Source organism: Oncorhynchus mykiss, chromosome 6, assembly GCF_057628025.1.
Source record: "Oncorhynchus mykiss isolate SJ-2025 chromosome 6, ASM5762802v1, whole genome shotgun sequence".
In the NCBI taxonomy this organism is placed as follows: domain Eukaryota; kingdom Metazoa; phylum Chordata; class Actinopteri; order Salmoniformes; family Salmonidae; genus Oncorhynchus; species Oncorhynchus mykiss.
In genome coordinates, this window is record NC_143027.1 from 44,652,285 (window position 1) to 44,673,038 (window position 20,754).

Here is a 20,754-nt window from a genome sequence, read left to right on the forward strand (position 1 = left end):
CCATACAAATACATTTTAATTAACTGTATGAAGAGAGAGCCTTGGTCTTCCTTTCTTTTTGACATACAGTGCCTTGCGAAAGTATTCGGCCCCCTTGAACTTTGCGAACTTTTGCCACATTTCAGGCTTCAAACATAAAGATATAAAATTGTATTTTTTTGTGAAGAATCAACAACAAGTGGGACACAATCATGAAGTGGAACGACATTTATTGGATATTTCAAACTTTTTTAACAAATCAAAAACTGAAAAATTGGGCGTGCAAAATTATTCAGCCCCTTTACTTTCAGTGCAGCAAACTCTCTCCAGAAGTTCAGTGAGGATCTCTGAATGATCCAATGTTGACCTAAATGACTAATGATGATAAATACTGTGTGTAATCAAGTCTCCGTATAAATGCACCTGCACTGTGATAGTCTCAGAGGTCCGTTAAAAGCGCAGAGAGCATCATGAAGAACAAGGAACACACCAGGCAGGTCCGAGATAGTGTTGTGAAGAAGTTTAAAGCCGGATTTGGATACAAAAAGATTTCCCAAGCTTTAAACATCCCAAGGAGCACTGTGCAAGCGATAATATTGAAATGGAAGGAGTATCAGACTACTGCAAATCTACCAAGACCTGGCCGTCCCTCTAAACTTTCAGCTCATACAAGGAGAAGACTGATCAGAGATGCAGCCAAGAGGCCCATGATCACTCTGGATGAACTGCAGAGATCTACAGCTGAGGTGGGAGACTCTGTCCATAGGACAACAATCAGTCGTATATTGCACAAATCTGGCCTTTATGGAAGAGTGGCAAGAAGAAAGCCATTTCTTAAAGATATCCATAAAAAGTGTTGTTTAAAGTTTGCCACAAGCCACCTGGGAGACACACCAAACATGTGGAAGAAGGTGCTCTGGTCAGATGAAACCAAAATTGAACTTTTTGGCAACAATGCAAAACGTTATGTTTGGCGTAAAAGCAGCACAGCTCATCACCCTGAACACACCATCCCCACTGTCAAACATGGTGGTGGCAGCATCATGGTTTGGGCCTGCTTTTCTTCAGCAGGGACAGGGAAGATGGTTAAAATTGATGGGAAGATGGATGGAGCCAAATACAGGACCATTCTGGAAGAAAACCTGATGGAGTCTGCAAAAGACCTGAGACTGGGATGGAGATTTGTCTTCCAACAAGACAATGATCCAAAACATAAAGCAAAATCTACAATGGAATGGTTCAAAAATAAACATATCCAGGTGTTAGAATGGCCAAGTCAAAGTCCAGACCTGAATCCAATCGAGAATCTGTGGAAAGAACTGAAAACTGCTGTTCACAAATGCTCTCCATCCAACCTCACTGAGCTCGAGCTGTTTTGCAAGGAGGAATGGGAAAAAATGTCAGTCTCTCGATGTGCAAAACTGATAGAGACATACCCCAAGCGACTTACAGCTGTAATAGCAGCAAAAGGTGGCGCTACAAAGTATTAACTTAAGGGGGCTGAATAATTTTGCACGCCCAATTTTTCAGTTTTTGATTTGTTAAAAAAGTTTGAAATATCCAATAAATGTCGTTCCACTTCATGATTGTGTCCCACTTGTTGTTGATTCTTCACAAAAAAATACAGTTTTATATCTTTATGTTTGAAGCCTGAAATGTGGCAAAAGGTCGCAAAGTTCAAGGGGGCCGAATACTTTCGCAAGGCACTGTACGTAGATTTGTTGGCCAATTCCTCCACCCTCCATGCACTCTTCAAATAGCCTAAATTCCATGTCAGTGACAGGCTGTTAAGTTAAAACCAGGACTCGAATTGACGGGGTATGAGAGGGTATGCCATAGGCCTACCTTTTATTAAAGAAAATGCAAAAAGCACAGGCACATTGTTAGTTTAAGATTTTGCAAAAATGTTATAAAGTGATCAATAACAGCACTTTGGTCCGCAATGCTTTATGTTAGAAACAAGCTGTAAAATACACTGGAAAGACATGAATGCATATGGGGGATATCATTGTTTAATTTCTTTGACATTCAGAGACTGAGCTACAATCTTTTATAGCCGAGGAGACAGAACATGGTTGCTTGGGAAGTAATCTAATTCTGTCACTATCAATTGATTAAGCTATTTACATTCTGTACAATAGAAGATGTTTAACCTCAGACAGCTTTTAGAAAACACTTGTTACCTCTGTTGGGTTAAGCCAAGGAAGAAGAGTAGCCAGCAGTTAAAACTTACATTTGTCTGTGTCGGTCGGCCTACTGTCTGGGGTGGAAAGGTAGGCCTACTGTCTGGGGTGGAAAGGTAGGCCTACTGTCTGGGGTGGAAAGGTAGACCTAACTTTTGAAACTACCATGCTCAGATTCCTAATGACATTTCTGATTTCATTATTTGCAAACAGGGAGAGTTTCGTTGCAAATAAGACACACTGATTTGGCATTGGAGGAATATGATAAGATGAACACATAGGCCTATCTCTCTGTCCATTCTTAGCCTGTAATTTCAGTAATTTGTGTGGTATTAAAAAATATTTTGTAAATACAGTATGTAAAATTATGCAGAATTGCATGACATTTTTACAAAAGGCATTTTTTTCTCTCAGACCTGGAAATACAATGATAGATCAATTCAAAACTTTTCCCACCCCTACTGTGGTCCATAGTGGTCTGTGAACCCACAATCTTCTGGACCCCAAGCAATGTGTTGCCATGTAATGCTTACAGGACTAAGAACAGTTTCTAAAATGGCATAAGGCTCTGGTCTGTCCAAGAAGTGAGGTAAGGATGTTCTTTGCTATCCACTTTAGGTTTTCATTATTCTTTTGAGTATAGGGGGAGGGGGGGGGTCACTTGTTATTTTTCAAACGTCTAGGGAGGGTTTAGGTCAAATAAACTTCGCTGAGGGGATGGCCATCCATTTTCATCTCAGAGAGGTCCGATTTTCTCTATCTAATTGCAAATAACATTCACACCCTAATTGGAGTGCCCAGGATTTTGTTTACTATATAACGTCTACCCCTGAGTCCAGGTTGAAAATATGAGTGTGATGGTCTGATGGGTAGGCCCTATTATCTGTACACATTTTCCAACACAGACCATATAGAAATGTACACAGTACAGATAGGATGTGAAAGCAATATATCATTTATACAGATCATGATGTTTCCAAAAATGCAATACCCATTTCCACAAGCTAAGATGTAAAAGTACAAGTACTGTAGTTCTTCAATACAATTGACAAGTTGTCTTGGTGCTGTAGGTGAGAAAGGTTGTCAATGCATTGTGCATTCAATTCACCTAGAATTCATAAACATCTGATATTCCAGATGCTTTGCTGTCTTGAAGAAAGTATTCCTCTTGATGGTTCAAACCAGGCCACTAAGGAAATAAAAACAAAACTATATTAGTCTAACAACTAACTTGTTTCATTCAGACTCCCTTCATGGTTGGTGATTATCTCTAATAGAACAAACCATTGTAATGTTTCACTGCTTTGCTTTGAAAAAACAATATAGACTTTGGGTAGTTGCTTGGTAATGCAAAGTAATCAAATGGAAAACCTCTCACTTAGGCCTTTGGTTTTCTGAATGTGTTGATTCTTCCTCCATGTTTGACTCTGATGTTTGGGAATATGTCTTTTAAGGCAACGTACAAATCCTCAAAGTCCTGATTCACTGTTATGTCCTAGAGGTTATAGTATACAGAGACACAGAGACACACATTATCAGGTGAGTGGCTTTGCATCAATAGGTAGGTGGTGTGTTGTGAAAGGGTCATTCATCCAAGTGACAATAACACAAGTGAAAATCCATGACCTACAGAAAAGTCCAGGCACTCCATTGCTGATTCTGCGTTTCCCTGGATTGCTTTCAGGACTCCGTAACACCCGGCAGTCTGTATAGGATTCCTCCCCATCTGACCAAAGGCAGGTCAATTAACATAGAATCACCAAAGATAACACTGGCAGATATTAATAGACATAGTATCAAATATCATTTTTTGTCTTTCTACGACCTTGTTTTTGGGGCTGCTTCTTGGGTGTTTATCTTGAAAAATATAGCGATGAGCCATTTTATCCCACTTTTACCAATTTCTCCCTCACGCATATCCCCCACTGCTTTCCATACTACAGCCAATCTCTTTTTTTCTGACTTACATTGAGTTTTTTTATTGTCTTGTTTACTTTGAGGCCCATGGTGAAGCGGATCGCACCTTCAGGGGGTATTCGATTGTTACTGTGGGAGATATAAAAAAAAAAAACAATAAGTGTTGGGGGGGGGGGGGGGGGGGGGGGAGGCAAGCAATATAAAACTGTTGCCTTTCAAAGGACGTCTTCACATTTTGATATGATAGCAGTTATCTTGTAGAAAGTTTTGCAAACAAATTTCAACAGGTAGTCATCCGTCAAAATAAAAAGCTTTACGCCATACCGTACTGCCTATATTAGGACCATCTGTTTAATAACTTTCAATGTTACTTGAGAAAAGTGTATAAGCATAACAAGCAAATACAGGCAAAAACCTTTGTACCTTATATTGAGGTCCTCTAGAGTGTTGTTGTCTTTGAGAGCCTCTCCTAAAGCTACGGCTCCATCCTTACCCAGGCCGTTGTAAGACAGATCCAGTGTTCTGAGGAATATGTTGGCCTGGGACATGACAAGTGAATGGTATTATTACAAACTATTTCACAGTACTCCGGAACAGAATATCTGATTTTAACTGAGCTCATTTAGAGTTTCATGAAATCATTTGAACAAGATCAGATACTGTAGATGTTATCTAGGCAACCCAGAACCAAAATCTAGTGCCAGAGCTTGTACGTCTGTCCACAAGAGATTAGATGAAAAGCAAAGTTGTATCAAATATCATACTGTATAAATGGGTTGAAATGATCTATTATAAAGGTTATTACGTCTTGTGTTAGCCTCAGGCATTCACAAAGTGAGGACTAGGCATGTTACTGCAAAGCCGTCTGAAATCAACAGATACCTATCTATGTACTAGACCTAGATTTCATAACATGTACGCTAGGTTATATGATTTACCCCAAGGCCTTTAGCCAAAGCCACCGCTCCTTTCCCACGTATACAGTTCCAGGCCAGACTCAATGATCTCAGCCCTGTGTTCTCAGCGATAGCATGTCCCAGGACCTGACCTGATGAGAGAAAAATAAGCTGTGTCTCAATAGTCTTAAGTGGCCTCCTCAATGGCCTCCTCAGTTTTATGTGTCCCCCTTGTCTCCTCTTCTTGTCACCTGGAAGCAATATGGTGGATCCCTACCACTACCAGGAATTTGCTTTCACCTGTCCACCTTTCTTTTCTGTCAGTGTATATGAAGGAAAGGAGAGAAGGAGAGGAATGCCACTTGAAACGGAGATGCACCCCTAGAGAGTGGATTATCCTCATTGAGGAGTAATGCATTTCTATCACAATGATCATGTCTCCTTTCAACACATAGTATTCACTGTTATAGACAGTGATGGCTCTCTATTTACCTAATTTTTCTCTGTGGAAAGGCAATAACAGTCAAGAAAAATGAATAAAATGTCAGTGTATCTTCAATTACACTGTTAATCATCATGGGTCAATATTCAAGACTGGTGTTCCTATGACAACGATCACAACGTATGAGAAAAGGATATATAATTTATTAAATCAGTGATGGGAAGAGTACTAAGTGTCTGATATGAGTGTATGATTCAAAACTAATACACACGGATCCTTTTAGAAGAGACAGTGAAGATAATACGAACACACACACTACCCCCTCCTCCCACACGTGGAAGACACTTCCCATGTGGAAAAAACATTTTATGTATATTTCTCAAGAATTCGAATTATACTAAAATGGTATTTGAATTAGAATTCCTGTAATTTCTTTACATAAAAATTATATTTATAATGTATTTCAAGTATTCTTTTGCAACTACACTTCCACTTATTAACCACATCAGCTATTGTAAGTAGTCACGTAAAGGTCACCTTGATTGAAGCAGTTGTGGCCATAGCTACAAATTAGGGATGGGTCGTTCGCGAACGTGTCGGCTCTAAGAGCCGGCTCTTGTAGGTGAACATTGGGAGCCGGCTCACATATCAGAAGAGCCAAATCTTTTTATAAAAATATACAAATATTAAGATATGAATAATCAAAAGATTTAAATGAATAGAATGAACTAATTCAAAGAATGAAAAAATAAATAAAATAATATAGGCCTAAATGCTCAAGCGCACGCATTCGTTCTGACTGTCTGCTCAGACTAACAGCCTCACCTGTTGTTCCTGTCAATCAGACACACAGTGTCAACCAATGAACCAAAGATGGAGGGATGACTGAGCCAATTCACTCATAGTCACACACTTACCAGCCGAGGAGAGAGAGGAAGGACAGCTGTGAAAACAACAGCTGGAAAATTAGTAGGAAGCACAGTAGCATTTGGATGGATTTTAATAATGTAGACAATGTTAGAGCACGGTGTAGAACAAAATCTCATATAAAGCCGGTTCTACGCACAGCCTACACCGGCGAACTGTGCACCCAACTTTGAAGCTAGTTGTAGCGGAGCTTCGAGAAACTAGTGGGCCTCCTAGTGATAGTGGTGGAGCCAGCACCTCCACACGTGGAGATGTATCCACTCAGTCAAGTAGGCCTACTCTGCAACCCACAGCAACACAGTCTTCTATGGACCGGTTTATGCCAAAGTCTGTCTGTAGCAAAACAAGGCCAAATTGATATTACATTGGCTAAAATGATTGCCACCGATTTCCAATCATTTTCGATCGTGGAGGACAGAGGTTTAAGAAATTATAGGTTTAAGAAATCCAATGTACACAATTCTAAGCAGGAAACCCTTTCAAAATCACTTATTCCACAACTGTAAGAGAGCACACAGGCTTCAGTGCAGGAAAGAGTCTAAAAAGCTACTGCAGTTTGCCTGACATCAAGGGTAACCAGTTCTTACATGTTGTTTACAAACATGTCACTTCATTGAAGATTTTTCGATGTCTAGCTGTCTTCTGGACTGCTTTGTGTTCAGCGACAGACACCTCAGAGAACTTGGCAGAGGAACTGTTGAGAGTGGCCAGAGAATGGCAAGTAGATGGAAAAGTGGTCTGTTGTATTAGCGACAATGCAACTAACATAACCAAAGCCATGAAAATGTTCAAATGGACCCATCATCCATCTCTTGCCAACACAATCAACCTGATTGTAAGAGATGGTCTGTAGGTGATGAAGCCCACTGTGGACAAAGGGAAAGCAGCTGTGGAATACTTCCACAGGAGCACAGTAGGTGCTGAAAAACTAAAGTCTACACAACGCCGGATGGGGATAGCTGAGCTGGAACCCTTTGAGCAGGTCACTGTGGAGATCAGTGGAGAGAGGTACAGTAAGCAGTTATTACTACATCATTATTTAATCCAGTATTATATACAGTGCCTTGCGAAAGTATTCGCCCCCCTTGAACTTTTTTTTTTTTTTTTTTTTTTTTTTTGCGACCTTTTGCCACATTTCAGGCTTCAAACATAAAGATATAAAACTGTATTTTTTTGTGAAGAATCAACAACAAGTGGGACACAATCATGAAGTGGAACGACATTTATTGGATATTTCAAACTTTTTTAACAACTCAAAAACGGAGAAATTGGGCGTGCAAAATTATTCAGCCCCTTTACTTTCAGTGCAGCAAACTCTCTCCAGAAGTTCAGTGAGGATCTCTGAATGATCCAATGTTGACCTAAATGACTAATGATGATAAATACAATCCACCTGTGTGTAATCAAGTCTCCGTATAAATGCACCTGCACTGTGATAGTCTCAGAGGTTCGTTAAAAGCGCAGAGAGCATCATGAAGAACAAGGAACACACCAGGCAGGTCCGAGATACTGTTGTGAAGAAGTTTAAAGCCGGATTTGGATACAAAAATATTTCCCAAGCTTTAAACATCCCAAGGAGCACTGTGCATGCGATAATATTGAAATGGAAGGAGTATCAGACCACTGCAAATCTACCAAGACCTGGCCGTCCCTCTAAACTTTCAGCTCATACAAGGAGAAGACTGATCAGAGATGCAGCCAAGAGGCCCATGATCACTCTGGATGAACTGCAGAGATCTACAGCTGAGGTGGGAGACTCTGTCCATAGGACAACAATCAGTCGTATATAGCACAAATCTGGCCTTTATGGAAGAGTGGCAAGAAGAAAGCCATTTCTTAAAGATATCCATAAAAAGTGTCGTTTAAAGTTTGCCACAAGCCACCTGGGAGACACACCAAACATGTGGAAGAAGGTGCTCTGGTCAGATGAAACCAAAATTGAACTTTTTGGCAACAATGCAAAACGTTATGTTTGGCGTAAAAGCAACACAGCTCATCACCCTGAACACACCATCCCCACTGTCAAACATGGTGGTGGCAGCATCATGGTTTGGGCCTGCTTTTCTTCAGCAGGGACAGGGAAGATGGTTAAAATTGATGGGAAGATGGATGGAGCCAAATACAGGACCATTCTGGAAGAAAACCTGATGGAGTCTGCAAAAGACCTGAGACTGGGACGGAGATGTGTCTTCCAACAAGACAATGATCCAAAACCTAAAGCAAAATCTACAATGGAATGGTTCAAAAATAAACATATCCAGGTGTTAGAATGGGCAAGTCAAAAGTCCAGACCTGAATCCAATCGAGAATCTGTGGAAAGAACTGAAAACTGCTGTTCACAAATGCTCTCCATCCAACCTCACTGAGCTCGAGCTGTTTTGCAAGGAGGAATGGGAAAAAATGTCAGTCTCTCGATGTGCAAAACTGATAGAGACATACCCCAAGCGACTTACAGCTGTAATCGCAGCAAAAGGTGGCGCTACAAAGTATTAACTTAAGGGGGCTGAATAATTTTGCACGCCCAACTTTTCAGTTTTTGATTTGTTAAAAAAGTTTGAAATATCCAATAAATGTCGTTCCACTTCATGATTGTGTCCCACTTGTTGTTGATTCTTCACAAAAAAATACAGTTTTATATCTTTATGTTTGAAGCCTGAAATGTGGCAAAAGGTTGCAAAGTTCAAGGGGGCCGAATACTTTCGCAAGGCACTTTATGTATATGAGCAGTATATGAGAATGTAGTATCAGTAGACCAAACATGATCCTGAACTAATAAGTTACTGTTCTCTCTTTTCAGCTATGTGACAGCCTCAAAAATGATACTCCTGTGTAAGGGTCTGCAGCGAATCACAGCCAGCCGCTAGAGAGAAGCAAATGTAACCACAGGACATGCGACAGAGTTGATGGACACCCTATTTTCATCAATGGACAAAGTTCCACAGAATGGAATATAATCACGTGCTATCAGAAACCTCTGCACTTGACCCCAGGTTTAAGAAGTTAGCCTTCAGTGATGCCAGAGCGATTGATGAGGCTCTTCAAAGAATAACCTCAGCAGCAGGGAGGGACAGCGCCAGCAGTCAGTTGGCTCAGGCACCAGGGCAACAGGAAGAAGAGGGATCAGATGGAGCAGAAGCACCAGCACTAGTGCCACAAACGTCTGCTGTTTGGATGCTGTTTGACGAGAGAGCAACTGGGGATGCAGCACGAAGGAATCCCTCAGCAGATGCCATAATGGAGGTCCGATCCTATTTGGAGGAGCCCCTCTGCAGATCCTCTGAGCTGGTGGAAGTACAAGGCCTCTGTCTACCCACGGCTTACTAAAGTCATGACAGGGAGACTCTGCATGGTGAGCCACATCCATTCCCTCTGAGAGGGTCTTCTCAAAAATGGGACAAATAATTACTAAGAGAAGAAACTGCATCAGCCCCTCAAGTGAGGCAGCTTGCATTTCTGAATGCAAATCTCTCATAAAAGCAAAATATGGTCAGCATTGCTGTGTACTGCTGGTTATAACATGGCACTAAAGAAGAGAGATAAGAGGGACTAGTTTAATGTTTTAAGTGGGTTGCTGCAGTTTTGCACATTATTATTATTTTTTTTGATATGGTGCAATATTCCATTATTATGTTGTTCAGATTGTATTCGTTTTGAATGGTTAAATGTATATGCACTTTGTTTATATACATTAAAAATATATACTTTAAATGCAAATGTTTAGTAGCATAATTTTTCATAACAAACCAATGCATTTTTAAATACATTGTGGGTAAGGTAGTGTATGGTTTCATTTAATAAATGAATTAGAATTGTTTTAACACCAATTACTTTTCAAACAGTTCAACTTCAAAAATATACAAAACATATTGTTTCAAGAAGACAATAGGGAGAAAAAAATATATAGCTCTTAGCTCTTTTTGGTAAGCTGAGCCGAGCCAACCGCACCAGCTCACTGAAAAGAGCCAGACTTCCCATCAGTAGTGTAAATCACAAAGTGCATCATTGGGATTTCACTCTTTAGTTGTTCATATTATGGTAATACATTTACATTTTAATAAAATATGTAATTTATAAGGTGTAATTAGAAGTACAACATTATTAAGTTTGAAATTGAACATCAAGACATTTAAATAAGCTAAATATGAGGAACAAGATCATGTAATAAATCAAAACATCAGCGGCAGAAAAGGATGCTGGGTAACATGCAAATTATTGTGCACATGTATCATTGAGGGGAGTGTGTTTTCATTAGTATATTTTCTTGAGATATAAAAAAGTATACTCTCAAGAAACATGTTCCTCAGCTGTGCATGTTGGCTTATGTGGAATAAACTTTCTCTGCACTCTTCTGAACAGGAATTCAGAAAGTACTTCAAAACTCATTATCGGCACTGAAACTACAGTGCCTTGCAAAACCATTCATACACCTTGGATTTCTTCACATTTTATTGTTACAAAGTGGGATTAAAATGGATTTAATTGTATTTTTTTTCCTTCAACAATCTACACAAAATACTCTAATCTCAAAGTGGAAGATTTCTCCCCCAAAAATTGTAAAGATTGATAGAAATAAAATCACTTAAAATGAATTTAATTGTATTTTCTTTGGTCAACAATCTACACAAAATACTTTAATCTCAAAGTGGAAGATTTCTAAAAAAAAAAAAATGTACAAATTTATTGAAAATAAATAACTAAAATATAGTCATTGCACAAATATTCAACCCCCGGAGTCAATACATGTTAGAAACACCTTTGGCAGTGATTACAGCAGTGAGTCTCCTTGAGTAAGTCTTTACGAGCTTTATACACCTGGATTGTGCCCTTTATTATTTTCATAAATCTTCAATCTCTGTAAGATGTTGGTGCTCATGGCTACACAGCAATTTTCTAGTCTTGCAATAGATGTTCAATCAGATTTAAGTCAAAACTGTAAGTTGGCTACTCAGGAACATTCACTGTCTTCTTGGTGAGTGTAGATTGTGTTCTGAGTTATTGACCTACTGAAAGGTGACTTCCTCTCCCAGTGTCTGTTGTAAAGCAGACTGAATCAGGTTTTCCTCTAGGATTTCTCCTGCTCTTAGCTCAACCCGTTTCTTTTCTTCCGGAGAAACTAACAAGTATTTGCCGATGTCAAGCATACCCATACCATGATGCAGCCGCCACCATGCTTTAAAATAAGGCGGCAGTTACTCAGTGATGTGTTGTTGGATTTGCCCCAAACATAGGGCTTTGCATTTAGGCTTTTTCAATATTACTTCAGTGCCTTGTTACATACAAGATGTATGTTTTGGAATATTTTTATTCTGTATATTTATTCTTCTTCTTTTCACTCTGTCATTTAAGTTATTCATTGTGGAGTCACTACAATGTTGTTGATTCATCCTCAGTTTTCTCCCATTACAGCCACTGAACTCTGTAACTGTTTTACAATCACCAATGGCCTCATGGTAACATCCCTGAGCAGTTTCATTCCTGTGCTGCAGCTCATTTCAGAAGGTCCTACTTGCCTTGTCTTTGATGTGTCTGGGTCGTTTAATACATAATCCACAGCATAATTATTAACTTGACCTTATTAAAGAGATATTCAATGTCTGATTTGATATTGTTACCGATCTACCAATCACTGACTGCCCTTTTTATGAAGCTTTCGAAAGGCTCCCTGGTCTTTGTAGTTGAACATGTGCTTGAAACTCAATATACGACTGAGGGACCTTACAGATGTTGTATGTATGGGGAACAGAGGAAGGGTTAGTCATGAAAATATCATGTCAATCCCTATTATTTCACACAGAGTCCATGTGATTTGTTAAGCCAAATTTGACTCCTGCAGTAATTTAGGCTTGCCTAAACAAAGGAGCTGAATACTTATGCAATGACTATATTTTAGTTATTTAATTTGTATTAATCTTATACTTTGACTTTGACATTGCAGAGTATATTGAGTTCGTTGTTGACAAAAAATGACAGTTAAATCAATTTTAATGCCACTTTGTAATGCAGTAAAATGTGAAGGAATCCAAGGGGTATGAATGCTTTTGCAAGGCACTGCCTACTTGGTGTACTTGATCACTCACAGAGTTACATAAAAAAAAAAATGCTTCAACTTAAAAACAGTGTGTATTTTCAATTAATATAATAAATTACAATTAGTGTTTGAAATTTAAGTACAGTTTTAATGAGTGTGTTTAAGTTTAATGTATATTTCTAGTGTACTAAAAGACTGAAAAAAAAACATGAATATAAAGTACACTTTTAATAAGTGTATGGAAGTGCAATGATATTATATTTATAGTATATTTCACATATACTAGAAAAATACATCTCGTATTTGAAGTATATTTTTAGAATTTTTTTTAACTGTAAAAATGTGTATATATTCAATTTCTCAGGCCTTGCCTGAAGCCCCACGGTCTGGTTTGTCATTTACTCTGCGTCAGGTAAAGGTTTTTGTTACAAATCTCATCCACAATCACATCCTAATTGAGTGGGCTCATAATGAAGGAGATTTCTTGACCTTTGAATGCCACAATCTGCTACAAAATATGTGGTCTGTGTCTAGCCGCTCTGCATCAATATGTCACAACCGGTGTGTGTCTGTGTGTTTCATAAACTCACTGGCTGCAGTCTTTTCAGTTGTCTGGAACAGATTTCCGTTGTTTTCTACGCCCCACTGGATAGCGATAAACTGATACATTTGAGCGATTGATAAGGGAATTTAGAGCTTGAAATTGAAGTGATTCACTTTTGTTACATGAATTTGTTTATCTAACATGCAAGTGCTGTGAACTACACCAGAGGTGACTGTAGAGTGGAGGTTGTTATCCAGTATTCTTTAGAAAAATAACTGTAATTTCTCTGAGACCCTCAATGAAATGAACTTCTTGAATGGAAAAAAAAATCCTCATCCAAGAATAGGAAGACGTCATGTTGTTTAGGGCCTATATTGGAATTTGTTATGCTCTTTCAAAGTGTCTCAAAACAGCCCAACTTTATGTCTTAAGATGTCTTGAAGGTTACGGCTGGGTATGCTTTTTACAACATCTGTTGAGTGTTCCTCAAAGCTCTGATCTCAGACCACTACTGCTCTAATTCTAATCATAAACTGGGTGGTTCGAGCCCTGAATACTGATTGGCTGACAACCATTGCATATCAGACCGTGTATCACAGGTATGACAAAACATTTACTTTTACTGCTCTAATTACGTTGGTAACCAGTTTATAATAGCAATAAGGCACCTCGGGGGTTTGTGGTATATGGCCAATATACCACACCCGCTCGTACCATATTGCTTAAATGCACAATTCCTCTCCAATTACCACCTCACACAATCCAAGACACACAACTATTAAATGCTGTACCTCCCATGGTGTTGTGGCTGAGGTGGGTACCCTACCCAAACTCTTTCCCTCTCTGTCACCTCTTCATCCCCTTCATGCCCAGGGTATCCAACCCCTAATGTACTGTATGTATGTAAGTCCAGGGTTTGGGTTAGATAGACACACTACTACAACCCTACTGTACCTGCTGTGTCTCCCATCATGTTGTGGCTAAGGTCTCTCACACACACACACACACACACACACACACACACACACACATACATACACACACATACACACACAGTGCCCAAACCCTACCTGCTGCATCTCCTATGGTGTTGTGACTGAGGTCTAGGGTCTCCAGCTTGGTGTTGGAGGTCAGGGTCTGGGCCAGGTGTTGTGCGGCCCGGTCAGCCAGCTCGTTCCCAGACATGCTGAGTGAGACCAGTGTGGTGTTCTCCTGCAGCATACTGGACAGGGTCTGGGCACCACAATCCCCCAGCCTGTTCTCCCCCAGGTCCACCTCTGAGAAGGAGACACACATGTCACAGAGAGGTCTGAGGTCATACAGGGTTAGAGTAGAGCAGAAGGTTGAGCTGTTAGTTGTTGTTTGTGAGTATCTGTCCTATCCTCTTATATGGTATAGGTTGCCATTAATGTATTCATCCTGTTGTAATGTTGTCTGCCTGCCACATTATAAAGATTATTCAATTGATTTGTATTTGTTGAAACCACTTTGTTCTCTCATCAAAGCTACAATGTATAAAATCTAATGTAATCGAATGAGTCATCTGCCATCTTTTGTTCAGGTGAGATACATCACCTTAAAGCATCACATTCCACTTTCGTTGGCAGCAGTTAACCTATTATTCTAATAGCAGTGTCATTAAGGCATTGTGAATTACATTTATTAGTTCTGAATTAGAACCATTGGAATTGTGGTTGTGGATTTAATGACACACTCAGCGGTGAAACAATTTCTCCCTTGGATCATGAACTGTGTACGGAGCTTGCTGCTAGCTAGATACTGACTGAATGTTAAATAGGTCCCTAGGTGTCGAGGCACGACAAGGATGGCAGTGAGTGAGGTCGGCGCGCGGATGGGTGTGGGTGGCACCGCCGCCTTCCTGAGTCCCCTGGGCCTCGGATTGGAGGTTGGTGGAGTGCCCACCTGTGATGTAACAGTTCTCCTTTAACATCTCGGCCATGGCAGCCCCGCCAGTCCCTTCCATGCAATTATCCCTGAGGTTCAGCTTCAGGAGGGAAGTGTTGGTTACCAAGGAAACCGCCAGTGCTTTGGTGCCCTACAGAACACATTTCACACAAAGACTATTTTGTTTGTTTCTCTCTCTCTCTTTTCTCTTTTTCTCTCTCTTTCGTCTCCTGTTGTTTTTTCCCCCTCTTTTTTAAAAATGGAAATAGGATGTGCTCTCGAGAGCAGGTGTGTGCCTGTATGTGTGGGTTTTTGCCTCTTTTACCAGGTACCTATTATGAAAACACCTCACCCATCTAATGGGTGCCAGAATGACCTTGTTCTTTATTGAAGGACCTCTCATATCCGCTAGGCTTTTGTTGCACAGTTTAATAATAAAATAGATGCTCCGTGGTTTAGACTAATGAAGCAGACAGAGGTCACATGGAGGGAGGCGTGGGTTCAGGGAATGAGACAGTCTAAGAAATGATAGTTTTGCCTGGCTAAAGAGAGAGTACATGGCTGTGCAGATGATATGAAAGATACCTTTTATCTTAGCTTCATGCTCCAGTCAGTCAGACGTATCAGTACATTTGGTGTTAAATAGTATGCAGAACATACAACTATCTACTTAGCATTTAGATAACAAGCATATGGCTGGCTACTGTGGTTTTTTCAGTGCTGTTTTAAGTGCACAGCTTTTGCAGATGCAAGGTAGCATTAGCCTCAATGATACAGAGTTAAGTAAAGAGTAACTGAATGAGGGAGAGACCGTGGAAGGGAAACGTTTTGCATTATTAAACAGGGCACTGGCCTGGTCAGTCTTACCTGAGGCCCGAGGCCATGGTGCATCATGGTTAGCTCAGTATTGCCCATGTGTTTCAGGAAATAGGATACAGGGACTACGTTGAACATTCTACACGCCTCCTTGTATCGAGTCTGGCCCGTCGGGTCATACGCCTCCTTCACATCTGCAACAGAACCAAGCAGACACAATACATATATACTTTAGCTGGGCTTGAATGAACTTGCCTGACACAATGTCTCAAGTTTTAAGTAGAATATAAACACACGGGAAGTAGAAGAAGGTAAGTATGCTACAGGGTCAGTGCCAATACCATATTTATAATGTGAAGGGATACTGGAGTGGTAGGGGAAGATATGTTTAGAGGTAAGGTGGCTAGGCATCAGGATATATGATAAACAGAGTAGCAGCAGCGTATATGATGTTTCTATGTGAGTGTGTGTCTAGATTCAGTAGGAATGTGTGTGCGTGTTATGTGTGTGAGCAAATTAAGTGTGTGTGTGTGTGTGTATTGGAGTGTCAGTGTGAATGAGTGAGTGTGTAGAGTGAGTATGCGAGTGTGCATATAGTCAGTGCAAAAATACAAAATGAAATAGAAGGGTCAGTGCAGACAGTCCGTGTAGCCATTTTGTTTGCTATTTAGCAGTCTTATGGTTTGGGGATAGAAGCTGTTAAGGAGCCTGTTGGTGTCAGAGTTGTTGCACTGGTATCGCTTGCTGTGCGGAAGCAGTGACAACAGTCCATGGCTTGGGTGGCTGGAGTCTTCAACAAATTCCCAGGCCTTCCTTTCACACTGACTCATATGGTCCTTGACGGCAGGGAGCTCGACCACAGGAGAGTGATGTACTGGGCTGGCCACACCACCATCTGTAGCACCATGCAATCAAGGGGGATGCAGTTGCCATACCAAGCATTGATGCAGCCAGTCAAGATGCTCTCAATGGTGCAGCTGTATAACTTTTTGAGGATTTGCTTGAGTGTGGACCATTTTATGTCCTTAGTGATTTGGACACAGAGGAACTTGAAGCTCTCGACCCGCTCCATTGCAGCCCTCCCCCTCCCCACATTTCCTGTAGTCCACAATCAGCTCCTTGATCTTACTGACATTGCGGGGGCGACTATTTCCTGGCACCACTCTGCCAGGTCACTGACCTCCTCCCTGTAGGCTGTCTCATCATCGCCGGTGATTGTGTCATCAGCAAACTTGATGATGATGTTGGAGTCATGCGTGGCCATGCAGGCGTCGGTGAACAGAGAGTACAGGAGGAGACTAAGCACACACCACTGCGGGGCCCCCGTGTTGAGGTTCAATATGGCAGAACTGATGTTGCCTGGTGTTGGCCCATCAGGAAGTCCAGGATCCAGTTGCAGAGGGAGGTGGTCAGTCCCGGGGTCCCAAGCCTGTTGACGAGTTTGGAAGGGACTATGCTCTAATCAATTAACAGCATTCTCACATAGGTATTCCTCTTATCTAGGTGGGCTAGGGAAGTGTGGAGTACAATTGAGATTGCTTCGTCTATGGATCTGTTGGCGCGGTATGCAAATTGGAGTGGGTCTAGGGTGTCTAAGATGATGAAGTTGATGTGTGCCATAACCAACCTTTCAAAGCACTTCATGATTACAGATGTGAGTGCTACAGGGTGGTTGTCATTGTAGCAGGTAGCCTTAGAGTTCCTGGGAACAGGAATGATGGTGGTCAGCTTGAGATGGGGATCACAGACTGGGACAAGGAGAGGTTGAAAATGATCGTGAATATGCCTACCAGCTGTTCTGCGCATGCTCTGTGAACGTTCCCTGTGATACCGTCCAGCACCACCGCCTTACGAGCGTTGACCTGGACTGCCACATGCGGGCGTTTGAGCCTGTGCAATAGGATTCTACCTTGTTCCTATATTGTCCTCTTGCTTGTTTGATGGCTCTGCGAAGGTTGCAGCGGGACATCTTGTACTTGTTCGTATCCTCAGCCGTAGCCCTGTCCTTCAGTTTAGCACCAACCTCGGTGTTAATCCAGGGATTTTGAATGGGGAAGCGGTGAAACTTCACTGTGGGGAAGTCAGCGATGCATTTCCTAATGAAGCTGGTGACGGCGGTGGTTAGCTAGTTGATGCTATTGGCGGAGTCCTGGAACATATTCCAGTCAGCGCTAGCAAAGCAGTCTTGTAGCGTAGCATCCGATTTAGAGGGCCATTTCTCAACAGAGTGCATCACGGGTGCTTCCTGTTTGAGCTGCTGCTTGTAAACAGGAAGCAGGAGTATAGAGTCATGATCTGCTTTGCCAAAGGGGTGATGAGGGAGGGCCTTGTACGCTTGTTTGTGGGTAGAGTAACAGCGGTCTAGGACATTATCACCTCTAGTGGCGAAGGAGATGTGTTGATGGAAGTTGGGCATTGTGTCTTAATGACGCAGAATTCAATTCACCGCCAACAAGGAAAGCAGCCTCTAGAGGCAATGTTTTCTGCTTGTTTATAGCCTCGTACAGTTCATTAAGTATTAGCTTGTTGTTTTTCTTGTCCTGAGGTGGAATATTTACAGCAGTCACGATAACAGCTGGAACCTCTCTCAGGAGGTAGAAGGGTATTCCAAGACGGGTTAACAATGGGTCAAGACTTAGAGACGCAAGAGTCAGCACAACATTTGCTGTTGATGAAGCGGCATACCCCTCCCCTCTCGATTTCCCTGAATCCAATATCCTCTGCTCGGTGAATGGAGAATCCATCAAACTGTATTGCCTTGGGGGGTATCTTGTCCGAAAGCCATGCTTCAGAATGGCAGAGAGTCCCGTTGAAAGCAAATCTGCGATCGGAGGTCATCCATCTTATTATCAAGAAACTGGAAATTGGCCAATAGAATGGAGGGCGGTTTTCCCTTCACCTTAATCTCCCCAGGGTTCTCCCTCTCCTGTCTCTTTTTTGCTGACGTTTCCTCTTGAATTACACAAAGAGCCCAGGGCAGATGAGTTGAAGTGGACGTTGAAGCCAGAATTGAGGTTAGTAACATGATGTTCAAAAGTTATTTTCGAGCATAATAAATAATAACGAATGCATTCTGTGCAAAATAAATAAAGATAAACGGCAAAATAGTTGGGTCAGAGCTCACAAGACGGCAGCCATACAGTACGGCGCCATCTTGAAAATGGAACCAATAGAATAGTCCCAACACAGCAATCTCCATCCACTGAGCACTTCAGACAAACTAAAGCAAATGCTCAAAATATTTGAAAGATTTCAAATAGTATCTGAACCCAGATCTAAACCAGCAATACGTTTCTCCAGAGCCGCTCACTATCAAAACATTGAGTTAAAGGACTTGGCATCTCTGCATATCCCTCTGAGACATTCTAAGCTGTCAATGTGACTTTGGTCGTTAAAGTCCCTTGTGGTTGATTTTACCACGTCTGGGGACTGGGTAGTGGGTTCTAGCTCATTCATGTACCAGATGGCCTTCACTTATGGTGAAAGAGGCCTTACTACAAAGCCTAGATTAAGTCATTAAGATGCAGAACAGGAATATATGTTTGAGCAGGAGTGTGTGTAGGTGTTTGTTTCTGCCATCCCTTCAACTGATCAGTAGGAAAAGCGAAGAGGGGGAGGGGAAGTGAGAGATGGAAAGAGAGAGAGAGACTTATTGGGACAGTTGCTCATGTTCAATGCATGATCTAAATATGATCAAATGATCACAGTGGGGCTTCAGAAATAAGATTAGGTTTATTTTCTATGAAAGAGTGAGAGGGAATATGAAATTATAAACGATGTCTTTCCAGAAAGTGAGAGAGAGAGAGAGAGAGAGAGAGAGAGAGAGAGGGATACAAACAGAAAGAGCATGTGAAAGTGTGATGATCTATCAGAGATGAAAAGGTTCATGTCAAACACGACTCATCAGTTAGCCATTTCTCAGAAATGAGAGTGGCAAACCACACGCACGCTCTGCCCCTTAGCTCTCGTACACCCTTTATCAGAACTTGTGATTCACCTACCTTTCTCTCATTCTCTCTTTTATTAAGAACTCGCAGCGCTATGATGTGCTACCTACCTCCCAGCTCCAAGTCTGTGTCATAGTCCTCATCTGAAGCTGTGATGACACATTCCTTCCCCCTCTCCTGTGAGTCTCCATCGCCAACTCCACTGCCCTCTTCTTCCTCCTCCTCCCCCTCATCCTCCTTTCTCTCACCCCTGACTGACACCTCCCCCTCAGGGCTAGAGTGGCGGCCGGACCCTGACCGGGTCACTGTCTGCAGCAGGGAGTGGGAGAGAATGTGGCTGAGGCTCAAAGAAAAGACACTTTGATCATACTGTAGCAGCTGGTTTTAGAATAATAGTGGAGACATCCCTGTATTAGAGATGTACTGTAAGTACAGGGCGGCATAACTCAAACTCTCGAGAGCTGTAGTACGCAGGTATTTATTCATGCCTTTTAACCAGAGGCGAATCAAGCAAACCAGTAGGACTGTGTCCCTCAAAGTGGATATTGACAAACGTAAAAGACAAGTGACGAAAAAACATTTTCCAGTGACACACTACCAAATCTATATCCTCCATCTATTAATCTCTCAAGTCAGATCCACCTGCTCATTTACCTGTCTGTCAACACTTCCCCTACTGAAAGCTTTCCTGGGTCTGCTGGGTGGTCGGCTCCCTATCCCACCCAGCTGCGCTCTCTCGCTCTCCGTCTCCGCGTCATCATCCTCCAGCACAGACGGCAGCAGGGACTCTTTGGCCAACTTCTTCCCAACGACCATGGTTCCAACACAATGTCTTCCACCCAATATATGTTGTTGCTTGTAAGCTTTCACAGGTAGTTTTGCTAGTTTGAATGTGCTGATGTAAATCTAAGTGTGTTAGAAATCAGTGCAGTAAACTTTTTGGCTGCTGCCGCAACATACCTTGGCTCAGTAGGAGGGTCAACCTAGTAAAAACTATTGACTGGCAAGCTATTCAGCTAATTAGGAAGTTGTGGGCTTTTCACTCTGGCTCACACCCACCAATCCACAGGAGGCTGAGGACACAGGGGCTGATTTAATGTTGGACTAATTTACTTTGTTGTTAGGTTACCATGGTGCTGAATTGTATCTCTAGCTGAGTGCCACTGCCTA

General features: G+C 41.6%; 1 protein-coding gene across 1 annotated transcript; it reads right to left on the reverse strand.

The window, feature by feature from the left end:
- Nucleotides 1-1,789: 1,789 nt before the first annotated feature.
- lrrc74b (leucine rich repeat containing 74B) lies at nt 1,790-20,579 on the reverse strand. Its single transcript, XM_021606593.3, has 11 exons — nt 20,239-20,579; nt 19,695-19,893; nt 15,689-15,831; nt 14,840-14,972; nt 13,987-14,193; nt 5,018-5,127; nt 4,503-4,618; nt 4,130-4,208; nt 3,793-3,888; nt 3,541-3,657; nt 1,790-3,351 (listed from the first exon to the last, which is right to left on the reverse strand). The coding sequence occupies exons 1-10, from the start codon at nt 20,398-20,400 to the stop codon at nt 3,541-3,543; spliced, it is 1,362 nt and encodes a 453-aa protein (XP_021462268.2). The 5' UTR covers nt 20,401-20,579; the 3' UTR covers nt 1,790-3,351.
- Nucleotides 20,580-20,754: the final 175 nt, after the last annotated feature.

Excerpts from the sequence above, each read along its gene's own strand:
- lrrc74b (XM_021606593.3), bottom strand. The coding sequence starts at position 20,400 with ATGGTCGTTGGGAAGAAGTTGGCCAAAGAGTCCCTGCTGCCGTCTGTG. Across the intron at positions 19,894-20,238 it reads GGGGAAGTGTTGACAGACAG|ACAGTGACCCGGTCAGGGTC; the intron begins GTAAATGAGCAG and ends TCCCTGCTGCAG. Across the intron at positions 5,128-13,986 it reads CACCATAGGAGATGCAGCAG|GTCAGGTCCTGGGACATGCT; the intron begins GTAGGGTTTGGG and ends TTCTCTCATCAG.